This window comes from Delphinus delphis, chromosome 17 (genome assembly GCF_949987515.2).
Source record: "Delphinus delphis chromosome 17, mDelDel1.2, whole genome shotgun sequence".
NCBI classification, from domain to species: Eukaryota; Metazoa; Chordata; class Mammalia; order Artiodactyla; family Delphinidae; genus Delphinus; species Delphinus delphis.
Window position 1 is genome coordinate 51,189,048 of NC_082699.1, and position 15,714 is coordinate 51,204,761.

General features: G+C 38.1%; 1 protein-coding gene across 3 annotated transcripts in view; it reads right to left on the reverse strand.

Moving 5' to 3' along the window:
• Nucleotides 1-919: 919 nt before the first annotated feature.
• The window catches only part of RSPO2 (R-spondin 2), a 160,349-nt gene continuing 145,554 nt past the window's right edge, over nucleotides 920-15,714 (reverse strand). For all 3 annotated transcript variants that reach the window (XM_060035236.1, XM_060035235.1, XM_060035234.1), the window contains one exon: nucleotides 920-2,812. In XM_060035236.1, coding sequence (XP_059891219.1) covers nucleotides 2,700-2,812 — 113 coding nt within the window. In that variant the 3' untranslated portion in view covers nucleotides 920-2,699. The remainder of the gene's footprint in view (nucleotides 2,813-15,714) is intronic.

Genomic DNA, 15,714 nt, shown 5'->3' on the forward strand with positions numbered 1-15,714 from the left:
TTCAATGTAATCCCTATCAGAATACCACTCAAGCTTCTTGGAGAAAGTTGTAGTCCCATATTTTACTTTTACAGATGCTAAGCTACCCGAAAATACTAAGAAAACCAGTTTCATATGTTCTACTTAACATACATTGTGTGAAGTATAGGAATGGTATAGCCATTTGTGGAAAACCACGAGATCTTCTTTGGGTAATTACCATGAAGCTGTAAATTACTCTATAGTATGTCTCTCTCTGTTGGTTTGTATTTGCTTATAAGTAAAGGCTTAGAAATCAGGTAGCTTTAATCAATTCCCATAAGAGTAAAAGTTTGAGCAAGTAATATCCAGACATAAAAAAAATAGATTGAAGGGAAGTGATGATTTCATAAATATATTCTATTTTGTTGGTAGGGAGAATTATTTTTGAAATAAATAGCTAAGGACAGAGGCAACAAGAGTAACAGGTAACAACTTGTGCATTGCTTAGTTTATACCATGCTGTGCTGACCGTACTTTATGCATTTTACCTAACTGAATCCTTAAGACACAGCCCTACACATATTTTACTTAGTCTTTAAGACATAGCCCTACGACATAGGTAATATTGTTGCCTCCATTTTACAGATTAGGAAACTGAGATCTGGGGAGATGAAATAATTTGCCCCAGGCGACCCTCAGAGTCTAGACTAGACCTCAGGTAGTGTGGCTCTAAAATCCCCACTCTTAATCACTCTGCTGCAGTGCACTTTATAGCTGAACTAGTTAGTGTCCTGCATGTAGTTACAAACATAGGTTTTACAAATTTGTCTGCTTTTTTTTAAGGACCAATATTTGGCGGTACAGTTGTTAAATATTTTTTTTCCCCTAAATATATCTCTAAAGAAAAGAATATCTCCACAAGAATAATTTTGATTTTTTTTAATGCACTAAAAGAACATCCCAGAAACAGAACAGGTATTGACTTATTAACGATGAAGCACTATATAAAGAAGCCCCCTCCCCACTTAGTAAATAGGAATATAGTGTAAATAGATGTGAAAGGAGGTGAACACTTTAGGATTAAATGCAAACCCTAAAGTTGTATACAACATTCATATATGGCTTATTATCTCATAGCAATAGTATTTTCATAATGACGTATTTGACATTCATATTTATTGGTAAGATGCTTTTGACTCAAAAGTTAAACAAAAATACAGAAGAGGTAGTTTAGCAAATGCAAGGTGAGAAAAAGGCTTTACCTTTGTATTTTTCCTCAAAAATCTGCAGCCATTCCTTTTTGTTCTAATTTTCTTCTGGATCATCCAGGAAGATAGTGATGCTTTTGGAAGAAGCCGATTCAAAACCCTCTAAGAACTGATTCCCCCAAGTGGACAGTGATGTTTTTGAAACAACTGCTCTGAAAGTCACCTGGGAAGTCTGCACAGTGTTCCTCTCTGTCTTGGATAAGAAAGAAATTCTGGTTCAAAGGAGTCCTGTTAAGATCTGACCAGCAGTTGTAGGAATTATGTTTCTCCTCCAGTTCTACGCATGGTCTCATAAGATGGTAATTTCTACACTGACCTAAGAATATTGATAGAGGCTCTGTCATTGCAAGTCAGGAACTGCTTTAAATGGAAACTATACATATTGAAGTTTGCAATTAAAAGTTTGAAAAATTCTCTAGTTGACCTGTGAAACTGCATGATGAGTACTACAAGTGACTGCATGTAATTCCTCATGTTTTCAGTTGTGTTTCATAAAGTCTTCACATCTTAGACTCAAAGGGAGTTTTGGCTTCTGACTGCCAGAGGCCTCAAGCTTTAGCTGGGGTCAGGAGTAGGGAAGGTCTATTGATATTCAAATTCTCTGACAGGGGTCATTTGACCCTATGTACAAACTAGCTTATCCTATCCTTACAATGAGAAATAAGCCCACAAAGAAAAGAAAAGTTAAGTTTCAAGGGGCAGAAAAACATTCATCAATTCGCAAAACTAGAACAGTCATTTACCAGACAATGGTTAGGAACCACTAGAAACAAAGTGACATAATATTAATCAGGTATGACTTGTTGCACAGAAGAAAGCATAAATACAGTAAATAAGAGGTTTATATGTAGCCCCAGCAGAGTATGTACACATCCAAGCTGCTGTGAAACTGAACGGGAATTCCTGCAGCGGAACCCCAGCTAAAAGCAGTCTCCGTGCACAAGAGTTGGAAGGTAACAGATGTTGGGAACCACGTGTGGTAACACTAAGCAGATATCCACATACCTTGATCCTTGAAAATGCAATATGAGAAATGTCACAAGCGAAATAGCACTTTGCCTGCCAAGCGCTGTCTTTCCATAAATATGCACAAGTCAATTCTCCAGTGGGGGGTCTGCAACCTCACACCTTCTGCCCCTCTGTGGGACCAGGGGTGGCTCTCTCTGGGGGCACAGCGAGCTGAGTCACATGCTGTACACTTACTCCTGCTGCCACTGCTGCAGGTCGCAAGCTCCCGCCTTCACAGTCTCCAGATGCAAATCAAAGCATAAATAACACAGAGACCACGCTCGTGGCTCCTCCTCTCACAACGTGACTGGGAACAGGTACTGGTCCGAGCAGCGCAAATGCAACCCACCAGTGTCCGGGAGTGGAGAGTAGCTTTGTGCACTTTTGCAAAAACAACCCCCAACCAAGAAAAAAAAACCAAACAAACAACAACAAAAAAAACACCACCCTGTGTCTTTTATTTTACTGGTTAGCTCTGTCTGTAGCTAGGAAGACGCTGTGTTGCTCCTGGGCTCTTTCTATCAGCTTCTTCTTCTTCTTGTTCTTTCTCTCCTTTGCCTTTGGCGCTCTCTTCCCTACAACAGGGGGAAGAGAAAGAAATGAAGACATGTCAGAAAAGGCTCTTTCTCTAGGAAAGAAAACACAAAACATTAAGAGTTTTATACAAAGCCCATCTGGAAAACATCACCTATGGAAAAAGCAGCCTCAAAGAGAAAATTGTTCACATTAATTTTGACGGAATAATAATAATTTACTAAATTGGATATGCTGTCTCAAACAGAGACTGATCTTCCTGTTACAGGGAACTGGCATATTTAAAAACCTCCCAGCGGCCTGATCAGTCTTGCAAATATCATTCTGCCACAAAAATTCCATTTATCCCCTCCTCCTTTTAACAAGGCTACCCTTTACTAGACATCTTTACATCTTTCTACTGCTCCATATGTCAGTGGGTCAAAAGAAAATAAGCATCTATCTACAGTAAATATACCAGAAGTTTCAAACGCCCCTCTCCCTGCCCCCACGGGAGAAGAAAACGTCTAGCTTTTAACATTATTCCCTCAGTGTTCTCCAAAGGCCAATAAATGAAATGACATATGTGGAGTACTTTATTTTCTATAAAAATTCATGAGGACATCATTTTTATGTGGCTTATGGCTTCTTATACAAACCTCCTAGGCAAGTTGGTCTTATTGAGAGCAAGAAAAATGCTTGCTTATTTCTGAAGAGCTGATAGGTGTGTGTTTTACTACCAGAAAATCACACCCTGTTATCCTATTTCCCTCTTTGCCTTAGCCACTAGGAAGCACAGACCACAGCTAAATAGTTGAGGTTTTCCTCCATCAGGAGTTTTGGGATGCAGTTTTCCCTTTGCCTCTGCTGTATTTTACTTTTTCCATCTTGTGGTATGGTTTCCAGTCTTTATAAGGTCTCAGCATTTCTTTGCAAGTATGTCTACGTAGGACTGTGAGAAAAAAGAATAAGGAATATAGGCATTTGCTTTAGGTCCTTTGGGTTCTAAGCATATAGGAATCATGGGATTTTTAGAACAGAAAAGAGCTTGAAAGTTCATCTGCATTAGAAGTTTGGTGCTATACACCTTCAGGACAGGAAGGTTCTTCCTCACAGACTAGAAAGAATCCTCCCGTCAGCTCTTCTTCCTCCTCTACCTGTCCCTACTTCCAATTTATCATGTAGTTCCACAAAACTTAAGCTTTCTCTTCCTGTGAGGTATAGCTATTAGACACCACAGTCATCAGTACCACAAATAGAACATTCCGTTCTAATCCATGCTCTCCATCCTTCCCACACGTAAGAAACTCAATATTCCCAAGATCCTTTCATTACAGGGATATAGCTGGTCAGCTTTTCAATCCAGGCAATGGAGAAGTGGCTGATATAAGACATGGAAAAGAAATAGACCACAGGTTAGGAAGACAGATTTGAGCCACAGGAAACCAGAGTCACAGGAGATTAAAGGATGCCATGAGATTTTTAAGTAAGGGAGATGGTTCTCATTTCTGCTCTTTCTGATCGGAAAGGGTCTGTCTTGTTTGAGGATGGAAAAGTCTTACTCGTAAGACCCTAGATTCAATAAGTAAAACTTTGCTGAGTTCAACTTTTTATCACAAGAACAAAGATAAAAAAGAATAACTTATTTTTAATAGGATACCACAGTAAAATAATAAGAATATAAGCATGCCTCATATTAAATTATGAAGGTCCTTGAAGTTAACGTCTGGTTCTCATTAAGTTCTGGCATTATGTTATAAGGGCATTTTGCCAACTTAAAACGTAGTTAATCCTACCCAATGGAACTTTAGTCCAAGGCATCGTTAGTCAAAGAAACTGTAAAGTTACAACTATTTAGTAACACTGTTTCTAATGATGAGACACACCTAATAAGGACAGAGAGATGAAATACTTAACATAAAATAGCATATTTAAAAAGAAGTTTCACTTATAAAGTTTTATGAGGAAGGTTTTCTTAGTTCTATATTTTCTCTCAAAAACAACCAAAAAATCCTTAGTTAAAAAAAAATCATTGCTGACTACCATGTAAAAATTCAGTTTGTGTTTCATTTATTTAAAGGCTGGAGTTTCTTTTAGAAACAAAATAAAATTAAATGAAAAAATAATGCAAACATTCCTAGATTTTAAAATGTGTTTTGTTAAGATAAAAATATACTGAATATAATTTAGAGAAAACCTTTCCCAATCACCATTTCAATTCTTTGTATAAATTATGTAGTTGAATGTTAGATGTGTACTCCTTCACTAACAGCAAATCTATGCTGTGACTGCAAACTCTCATTTTCAAAGAAGGTTAATTTCATGTCATTTACCTATTATCAATATATTATTCTGATGTAATTGTCAATATCAAGTAGTTTTTGTGTTTGCTAGCTGATAGAACATTGTGTAATAGAAGTTCCTCAATATTTGCATAAAGTAGTTAATACTGGGACAAAAAATTCAGAAATGCTTCTGAAAACTTATTTTATAGATTATATGGTTATCCCATTGGCGATAAGTTTTATAGTACTGGTTCCAACTAGAGATGTTTTGGGAGACCTTATTACAACCCTAAAATTTTTCCTCAGATGCCTCTTTTAAATGACATCTCTGTGCTATTTGTTCACTGCTTGGTTTTGTTTTTGGTCAGCCACGTGTCACGTAGGATATATTTGCAAATACCAAAGGCTTAAGACGATTAGCCAAGACTTGACCATGGATAGTTCTAAATTACCTGAAAATATTTTGTGGTCCATAGTAGGTTGTTTGGACTTTAAGCCAACTCAAAGTAGTAAAATATTAAAACATAACCTAACATAGAGTATGAAAAGGGTCTTGCACACATTTTCTTCTGAACTCTACTAAGATTTTCAAATATAAGGAATTGGTAATATTAAGGCTAACAGAAATATATATCCCTATTCTTATCTATATATTTGAAAATAAGTTATATTGGACCTACAAGTGTGCTAATTTGTTTCCACTTAACTTCTTTACATCTGTGACTATGAACTTAGACTCAGAGAATGACTTGTGTAGTTTCAGATTGTTCCACATTATCAAGTACATTCACCCTGAGCATTTAAGGGCAAATATGATGCCAGTCACCCAAAGAGTGATTCAACCCATGGACTTAACTTTCTTACTTCTCAGTTCACAAGAGAAGACTCGGCAAATATACTGCCCAGGATGAGCAGAAAAGGTTTGAGTTTTATGAGGAGATTGTCAGCCTTCAGCTATGTCCAACTCCAATGAAAAATTCTTCATATCATTGTCCTGAGTACTTGAAGAATGCAGTGGCCTTAAATTACTATTGGGGGAATCTCTTCAAGATCAGGCAGAATCTGATCTACAGAGCAAATCTTTACAGCACTGTTATATGAATGCAAGAAGATGACTGGCCCAGATATAACAGTTTTTAAGGAAAACAATGTGGTTTAATAGAGAAAGGTCCTCTCTAAGAGGAAGGAAACCTGGCAGGTAGGCAGTCTTGTAACTGAGATGTCTGGTAATACATTGTGGTTGTGACTCTCAGTTTCTACATTTATAGGATGAAGATGCTACAATTATCTTTCACTAGAAAGTCATGAGGCATCGTGTGAAAAAGTTGCGTTCCTAGGATGAAAAGGTATGTAAACCATCACTAGCGAGACAAGGTTATTATCAAAATGAACAAAGTTAGAAAGATGCTATCAAAGCCACACTCTAACCAACATAATGACACTGACTTGCACACATGTGGAAATGGTCCAACAGGATAACCTATCAACTCTTCTACAGGAAAAGGTGAACAGTCCCTTATGGAAATACTTGTAACATCCAGCCGTAGATTGCTGCTCTTAGAATCAGGAATAGGACAGATTATTTTGAACCAAGATATCAGGCAGACTTATAAATTACATGAAGCTGTGAAAATACTGACTCCACTGCCAGTCAGACATGAATTTCATTCTTTCATAAGCTCCCCAATTCTAGGAAGGTCTTCAAATGATTTTTCCTCTCACTAGATTTAGGTAAGAGTCTTTTTATCATCGGAGCAATGGTTATTGTACGTACATCAGTAAGGTACAAAGGCTGTCTAGGGTTTGTATTATGATTACTAAGTGCTTTGAGAAAGACTTCCTAATGGTAAATACAATGAAAGAAAATTGAAGAATAAACTCAGCAGCTGTGACTGTGGAAAAAGATAAAAGCTTCTCTCTCTATATATATACACAAACACATACACACACAACTGAGCAAAGTAAGCTACATCATGCAAATGTAATTAACTATAGTTACCATTGTTACAGCCACAACTATGATGACAAGGCTAATCACCTGAAATGAGTACCAATTTTTACTAAATTTTAATGGTAAGTCTGTGATGCTGACTTGAAACCTGGGCTTCACTGTATTTATGAAATTCACCACGGAGACTTGGGAATCACCTCCAGTCATCCTTCAAAGCAGCTAAAACTGAGGACAAGAAGTCTGTAACTACTAACTCGATGAATCTTGTCATACTTCAGAGGATGTGCTGGAGGTGAAACATAAGGTTGCTTCCACATCTAAAGCCACAAGGACTGAGATGTAGACAATAAATAGTAACTGGGTTATTTCTTTTTCTCGTATGAGCAACTTTAGTTTGCCCAAGAAGGAGTAGCAATAGAGATTTATTTATTTAAGAGTGATTGATAATTCTCTGGAAAAATGCCAGCTGATTCCTAAAATACTTTAAAAGCTCAAAAAAGAGACAAAAGACCTAAATACAATTCATAAAGGAAATAAAATAGCTAATAAATATATTTAAAGAATCAAATCTCATAATTAAAACCTCCAACTAAGATGAGTTGCCACTGCAAAGATTCTTAAAAGTAAAAATATGTAAAAAGCTAGTGAGAAAACGGTAAGACAGCATCAGGATGCATTATGAGAATATAAAATTGATACAGTCTTTTTGAAAAGCCATCTGGCAATGTATACAAAAGCATTAAAAATATTCCTAACTTTTGACTCAGATTTAGGAATCTATCCTAGGAACATAACCTAAAGTTGAACAGAGATTTCTGCATAGAGATGTTTACTATAATTCTGGAACAATTGTAAATTACCTAAATGTCCAACTACAATTTTTTATGACCTCTTTTTATGATTACAGAAATCATAAAGTTTCTTTTCAGCTATGAATTGAAGTATTTTGTACTTTAAGGCCATGACAGTTAAATTTATTCCCAAGAGTACTACTATGACTTGTCCCTAAAACTTGTCATAAATGGGTATAAGGAAAAGCCTGTAATTCAAAAGCATTCCTACTGTGGTGGTAAGCAGGTTCCTTAGTGGAGGGATCAATCACAATTGCATCTAACACATGAAAGTTTAAGAACTACTAACCTAAATATTTTAGACATTAAGAATGGATGTTGGCTCACAAAGCTTCTTGTATCTAGAAAGGTGTCCAATTAGGCAAATATGATGAGCATGACTGGGATCTACCCCTCTATATTCTACATCATCCAAGATAAAAATCTTTCCACTGTTCATAGTGGTTCAGAACAACATATCGATGGTTATTTATTTACATCAGCTGGAGAGTCAGAGACAGTGAGCTAGAACGAGTAAAGCCAATGAACCTATTTGGCTCCTTTACAGTACAGAGTTCCTTAATTGACATTTTAAGTAACATCTATCTGGTTTTTCAAAAATACACTCTACTAAAAACATTTCACAGAGAGAGATCGTTGTCTTTTTAAAGGACTGGTAAATTGTTCAATAGTTGTTTGATGACTGTGATCAAATTTTCTTTGAGAAAAAAATAATCTAGAGACAAACCAATAAATGTCATAGTGTTGAAAAATAACAAGCCATCTACTAAGGAAACTTTACTGGACATCTTGAATTTCAAGTCATAACTTGAAACTTCCAAGTGGTCACTTAGTCATTTCATCTTTATAAAAAAAAAAAGAGCATGTGCTTTCAAAAATCTATACACAATCTGGAGATAGCTTACCAGTTGGCTTGTTCATCTTACAAGGCTATTGGTGGAGAGTGACAACTGACAAAATGGGCTTCTCTAAACATACAAACATGAAAGTCATTCAGAATTCAGAATACTTACTACTTATGCAGATTTATACTAATTTGTAAGCTGTGATTCAATAAGCCGATTCTGACTGTGTGTTACTGTTCTTTTATCTGTAAAATTTTACCATATTTTTTGTTGCAAAAAGAAGAGTACAAAATGGCTTCCTTTCTCTTCGAGGCCTCTACTCAAAGACATTTTAGTAGGCATGAGGTCTCTTGCCTATTTTGCTGAAAGGAAGTCCCATTTGGTTTAAAAAATCTTGTTGCATTGTTCAACTTGATGAAAATGGAAGAGAAAAGCTAATCCTGAGGATGACCTGAACCTTTATGAATTAAGTGTATCACCACTAAGATTTCTTGCACATGGTGTTTCAAAATTTCCTCATTGTATAGCTCTGGAGAAAATTATTGTTCTTCAGGTCTAAGATACAACTTCTATTACCAAGCCCTTACCAACCCATTTGAAGCAGTAGAGACTACAGAAAAGTAACCTAAATAATATCTAGGTTTGTTCCACACAACATTGATCGCTCTAGTTGATTTGTTTAACTTAAGTTCTTAGAAATCTGGTACCTCAAACAGGAAAGAAAAAAAAATCAGTTTAGACAAGATTCCATGAAGTTTAAGATAGGTGAGAATAAACAAAAAGAGGTGGTTTCACAAATGTCTCGAGTTCTTTTCATGACTACTTTAGGTTCACCGTCAAGGACAAAGAGTTTCAGAGTAGTGAAAACTAAAATCATCCTGTCGAAAATTTCATTTGTGTGGAAAAAAATAAATATATAACTCTACCACAAGGGGGCAATAATTCACTTTTACTGTAAGAGTATCTCTGGTTAAAAATATATATACAGGGGAGCTTTTAGGTTTTAACTTCTTAAATACTTTCTTTTAACCCCAAGTGAAGGTCGCCTTTTTTTCTTTTTAGCCAATGGTAAGCTCTGTGGTGGACTAAGAATAGGTAGCAAGATCCAAATGCTGCACGAGGAAAAATGTAATTACATCTCTATTAAAAAGATGTTTGAAGGTAAAGGAGGCTAAGAGAAAAGAAAATAAAGATGAAATCTGCTATTCAAACAGTGATTTAGGGGAAAAAAGCATTATTCACAAACCCAGGTTCCCATTTTCTTACGGGGAAAGTTAACATAAACTACCTGCAAAGAACAGGTCCTTTGCTCTTAGGTCTCTTATCTATAAGAATAGAGTTGTAGGGCTTCCCTGGTGGCGCAGTGGTTGAGAGTCCGCCTACCGATGCAGGGGACACGGGTTCGTGCCCCGGTCCGGGAAGATCCCACGTGCCGCGGAGCGGCTGGGCCCGTGAGCCATGGCCGCTGAGCCTGTGCTCCACAACGGGAGAGGCCACAACAGTGAGAGGCCCACACACCGCAGAAGGAAAAAAAAAAAAAAAAAGAATAGAGTTGTAGATCTAAGAATGATCGTCATTATCTTCTGGTGCAGGGAGTGCACAGAGATTTAATATCAAGTACAAAAGCTGATTGTTAGGTGGTGACTCCTGAGCAAGGCTTCTGATCACGTTGGCTTCCCAGCCTCAGGCAGTGGACCATGTTGGAGAGGGTGGAGAGACAGCAAGTATACCCGACATTACTACCCTCTAGTCCAACTCTGCTAAATGCTTTAGAAATAAAGCAAGCCAGGCACAGAGAAATCCGAGTGACCTATCCAAGTTCCTACAGCTAATTAGCAGCAGAGCTGGACTTGCAGCCAGGTCTCAATATTTCTCTCTTATATAATTTTACAGCTTTAAAAGTCCCTGGGGCTTCCCTGGTGGCGCAGTGGTTGAGAGTCCGCCTACCGATGCAGGGGACACGGGTTCGTGCCCCGGTCCGGGAAGATCCCACATGCCGCGGAGCGGCTGGGCCCGTGAGCCATGGCCGCTGAGCCTGTGCTCCGCAACGGGAAAGGCCACAACAGTGAGAGGCCCGCGTATGGCAAAAGAAAAAAAAACAAAACCAAAAAGAAACAAAAATAAAAGTCCCTGGATAAGAACACAGCAATAGAGTTATTTTTCAAGAAAGACAGAAGAGCATTAGAAGACGGCTAATATTACTCTGACAGAGTTCTATGAGAAAAACCCATGGCCTCATCATAACTGAAAACCCATTATTAACTGTTAATACGGCATACATGACAACTTATCTGTAACTTAGAGACTTTCTGTAAATATACACTGCATTGATTCATTGCTTATTCTTCTACTTACCTTTTATCAAGATGCAATCTATAAAATTTCTTGGTGGGGTAAGTGGATTGGTGGACAGTCCTGCTATGGACCATGCACTGTAAGTGCTTCAGACACATTCTCATGTAATTGAACATCATCAAAAAATTTAAGCATTCAAACCGTTCTGCTAGAATGTCATGCAGCTATGCACCCTGAATGTACTCAAAATAAATAAAATTTGCAGAAAACAATCAGGCTCATTTGCAACTCTTAAATTAAGTCAGAAAAAAAATCAGGTTTTGCAGAGAAAATGATACTGATTTCATTTGATTAGGAGTGATGGGATAACCAGAGAAGAATTCCAAGTTGCTCCAAAGCTGACTTCATACTATAATGGAAGGTACCTTTTAAGATAACTCCATTTGAATAAGATGATTTAATCCCTTCATCTTGGGCTTCAATCGATAACCATTAACTAAATGAAAAAAAAAAAAGTCCAAGAAATGAAATGTAGGACTATCATCATACAGCAAGCATTTATTTAATTTGGATTCAACACAATTTGGAACTTGAAGACATACTTACAAGCAATAAGAACGTAAATAATGGTTTCTACATGGTAGCTACGTCAGAGCGTCGGTTATCAGTCCAGCCTATGGCTTACCTAAGTGGCAGGCCTTACATGAGGACAGTCAACACAGGGTGACATGAGGGGATACATGTTCCAGCCTCCATAACTGCATCCCCTCCTCTGTGCCCCTGTACCACTTTGAACCTCCCTAACTAAAAAATTTACCACCCTTTATTGCAATTTTATGTGTGCTTATATTTCATGGCTACTAGTTTGTGAATAATTACAAATAGCTGCAATGTAATGCCAATATGTGCCACAGAGTACTGGTTAGAGGCTTCCTAAAAATTAAGTTACAGATATTCACTCAAATTTATCTCAATTAATATGGTGAGCTAGAGCAAAGATGTCTGGGCTAGATCTGAACGCTGAATGTGGTCAGGAACCAAAACCATAGGGTCTTTGTCATCCATCATCAAGCGAACTCTCTTGTTCTTCCTGGACTCTACATGGCTTCTGCTCTCAACTCCAGCTTACGCATGGTTTATGAAGGCAGCCCTGGCCCTGAATAAACCCATGACCTTCCAGCTTACCTCCCTCTTATAACGGCCTCAATCTCTTTTGCCTTAATTGCATATTCCCAAGAGAAGAACTCAACATGCCTTACTCCCCCTCAGTTAAACTACAGAGTCATGGATGCCTGGCCGGTCCATGGATAGGTCACTCCCAGGTCTAGCCTGGAGGGGTGGGTGAGTCACATGACACTGGACTAGGCAGGCATCCAGGATACATGGTTAAGAACATGGGTTTGGGGGTCAGACAGTCATAGATTCAAAGCAGAGCTCTGCCTCTCAAAGCTAGTGATCTTGGATCACTTTTTCTAAGGCTTAGTTTTCTTATTTCTGAATGAATAATATCAATGGTACCCACCTCAGCATTGCTGTAAAGGATAAAGAAAATGTGTGTCAAGTTTCAGATACTATACCTGGCACGTACATGCTAAATCAATTCTAGCACCAGATGAGGTGCCTCGTGTGTATTATTTCTAATCCTTATGACAGCCCGCAAGGTAAGCATTATTTTCACTTTGCCGATGAGGAAATAGGTTTAGAGAAGTTAAGTAAACAGCTCAGGATCACATAGCTCGGCAGTGATTCAAACCAACATCTGGCAGATTCTAAAACCTGTACTCTTTCCACTATACTCTTTGGATCCCTTGTGCCCAGCAAAACTTCTTTGATCTCATAATCATTTAAATGGCTGCTGAACAAACAAATTAATCAGTAAATACTAGGCTGGAGGCATCAAGATCCCCACCCAGTCCCCCAGCACATCAGGGTGCTCTTGGGCCATATTAGCTCCCCATTGGGACTGGCCTACAACCTCTATTTCTCATATTAATTATTCCTTGGGTTAAAGGCGTTCAAAGCCTCAGTTTCCTGGGGTCAAGCAACACATTTAGCGCAACTCAGTGTCAACAGTGCGCCCGTGGTAAAACTCAAGGGAAGATGACACGGGATGTTTCTTTTTCAGCTGAGAGTTGGAAGAAGTTTAGACCTGTGGTTCCAAAAGCTCGTTTATGGGCCAGAGATAGTATAATCCTCCAGGGAGTTTTTTTTCTTTTTTTAAATATAGGTTTCCTAGCCATACACTGACTCCTGAATGAAACCTTCAGGAGGGAAAATCCAGAATTTTTTTGCTAAGCTTCAGACATGATTCAGTGCAAAGTTAAGATACATGCAAGTCGAGAGCATAACGCTGTGCTGAAAAGGGTGTGGGCAGGAGAGAGAAAGGACTTTGGAACAGGATAAAGAAAGGAGTGCCAGGCATCCCTTCAAAATGAATGGCTTCCTCCTTCCCGACTGAGCTGACAGGTAGCTTCCAAACTGTGCAACGAAGCAAGCCTCTTTGTGCCCGGACTCCCTTCCCTAGGTTCTCTTTGTGGTGATGCCCCGAGAAAGCAGCAGAGATCAAGCTGCCTGTGTTGAGAGGAATGTACACATGAAGAAAGGGTCCCTTATCTTTTTGTTCAAGCTAAGTCACTCATGTTGTAGGTCACTCATGTTACAGCAGATTCATTTCTCCTGTGGTTATATTCCACAAACTTGCTTTACTCTAAAGAATCTCTCAATTCACTCAACAGATTCTGGTTTGAAAGACAATCTACTTGGTTTGCAGAAATTCTAAGGAGTTGGACAGAAAAAAAAGAAAACAAGACTATGGTTGAAAACAATTAAAATTATCATCAAATTTGGAGCTTCTGCCTTTTACTAGGATACAGATCTGGCACTTCAAAAATTGGAAAAACAAACAAAAAAGGACCCCTTAGACCAGGTGACGCAAATACCAGAGGTATTAAAATGTTATTGGTTGGGCTTCCCTGGTGGCGCAGTGGTTGAGAGTCCGCCTGCTGATGCAGGGGATGCGGGTTCGTGCCCCGGTCCGGGAAGATCCCACATGCCACGGAGCGGCTGGGCCCATGAGCCATGGCCGCTGAGCCTGCGCGTCCGGAGCCTGTGCTCCGCAACGGGAGAGGCCACAACAGTGAGAGGCCCGCGTACCGCAAAATAAATAAATAAATAAAATAAAATGTTATTGGTTGTATCCCAGAAAGAAGGAAGCATATTACAAGTCTTTTTCCTTCTTTCAGAAAGATGCTAACTATGAGTTTCCTCCATGTTATTAAATCATCATCATCTTCATGCTGCTGCTGTTAGCTGTGAGCCAGGCACTAAGTGTTTTACATATGTCAACTCATTTCATACTAAAAATATTCCTATGAAATAGATACTCTCTTCGGTACCACTTTGCAGAAGAAGAACCAGCAGATCAGAGAGGTAAGGTGGCCTAAGATGGCACAGCCAGTAAGTGGTAGAGTTTGGATTTGAACGCAGTCTCGTCCCAAAGCTTACACTCTTATCCATTATGCTATACTTTCTCTCATCACCTTTGTGGTATAATAAATGTGATCTCCTTAGAGGGAGAAGAGGAGGAAGGAGTCAGTGTTACACTCTTCCCTTTAATCATAAACTCCCACAAACCCTATGAATAGGTCTTCAGTCAAAGGGTTGAACCACTAAATTCATAAAATGGAGGCTGGGACCATCATTGGTTTGTTACAAGACCAAGATGATCAAGGGCATATTTTCTTTGTTATTCTTGCAGAACAAGGAAAATAAACAAATATTTGCCAAAATAAATAGTCTCCATCTATAAGTAAAGACCAGACAAATGTTTTGGTCACTGTAGAATCTCTGTCAACCACCCAAATAGCAGCAATGGATTTCAATCAGAGGAAACATATTTTACAAGGTACTCTAAATAACATGTTCAACACACCTAATGATTATTAGAGACATCACATCTCTAAGGTTTCAAAGAGTCTGCAACCTTTGCTGGGTTTTCTTGAATCCTAATATCTTGGTGATTGCCAGATATTAAAAGAGCAGAATATAGCTAATAATTATTTTTTTCACAAACATCCTACTGTTTAATAAAATGAGTTTACTTCCCCCCAACTGGAAATGGTATTTCACTCTCCAGAAAAAGTACATAGACTGTTAAACATATAATATAAACTGAAATCAAAAGAAAGTGCTAAACATCCATACACACACAGACACTCATTTACATAATAAGCGTCTGTAGTATTTCCCAAGCATTGCTCATGGTCATGTTTATATCACTATGTCCTAATCAGTTTTATTTGACTTAGGTGTTAAAGAAAAAGGAGAAATGAAAAGCTTACATATAACATGAAAAAATTTTAAATGTAATGGAAATTATTTAAAATAAATCATCACTGAATCAGATATCCAAGAGGAGTCTTGCATTCCAAACTACTATAATTTCAGTAAAGACATCACCTGGAATTTGAGAAGAAAAACTACATAAAAGAATATCAGTGAGCTATTACTATGTTATAGAATACATACTCTCACAGTCTGAGCAGGGCAGGTTCCAGGACCTGAGCTGAAACTTGACCTAAAAGCATCAACATGAAAATGGTTATTTTAAAAAGGACTTTGAGGAAAGACTACAGAGAATGCTTTGCCGAGAAAAAAAAAAGATGTCAATGCTCACAGGATATGTGAAAGATTATCTTCTAAAATAGAACTTTTTTCTACTTTTCACTATGTTGCTAA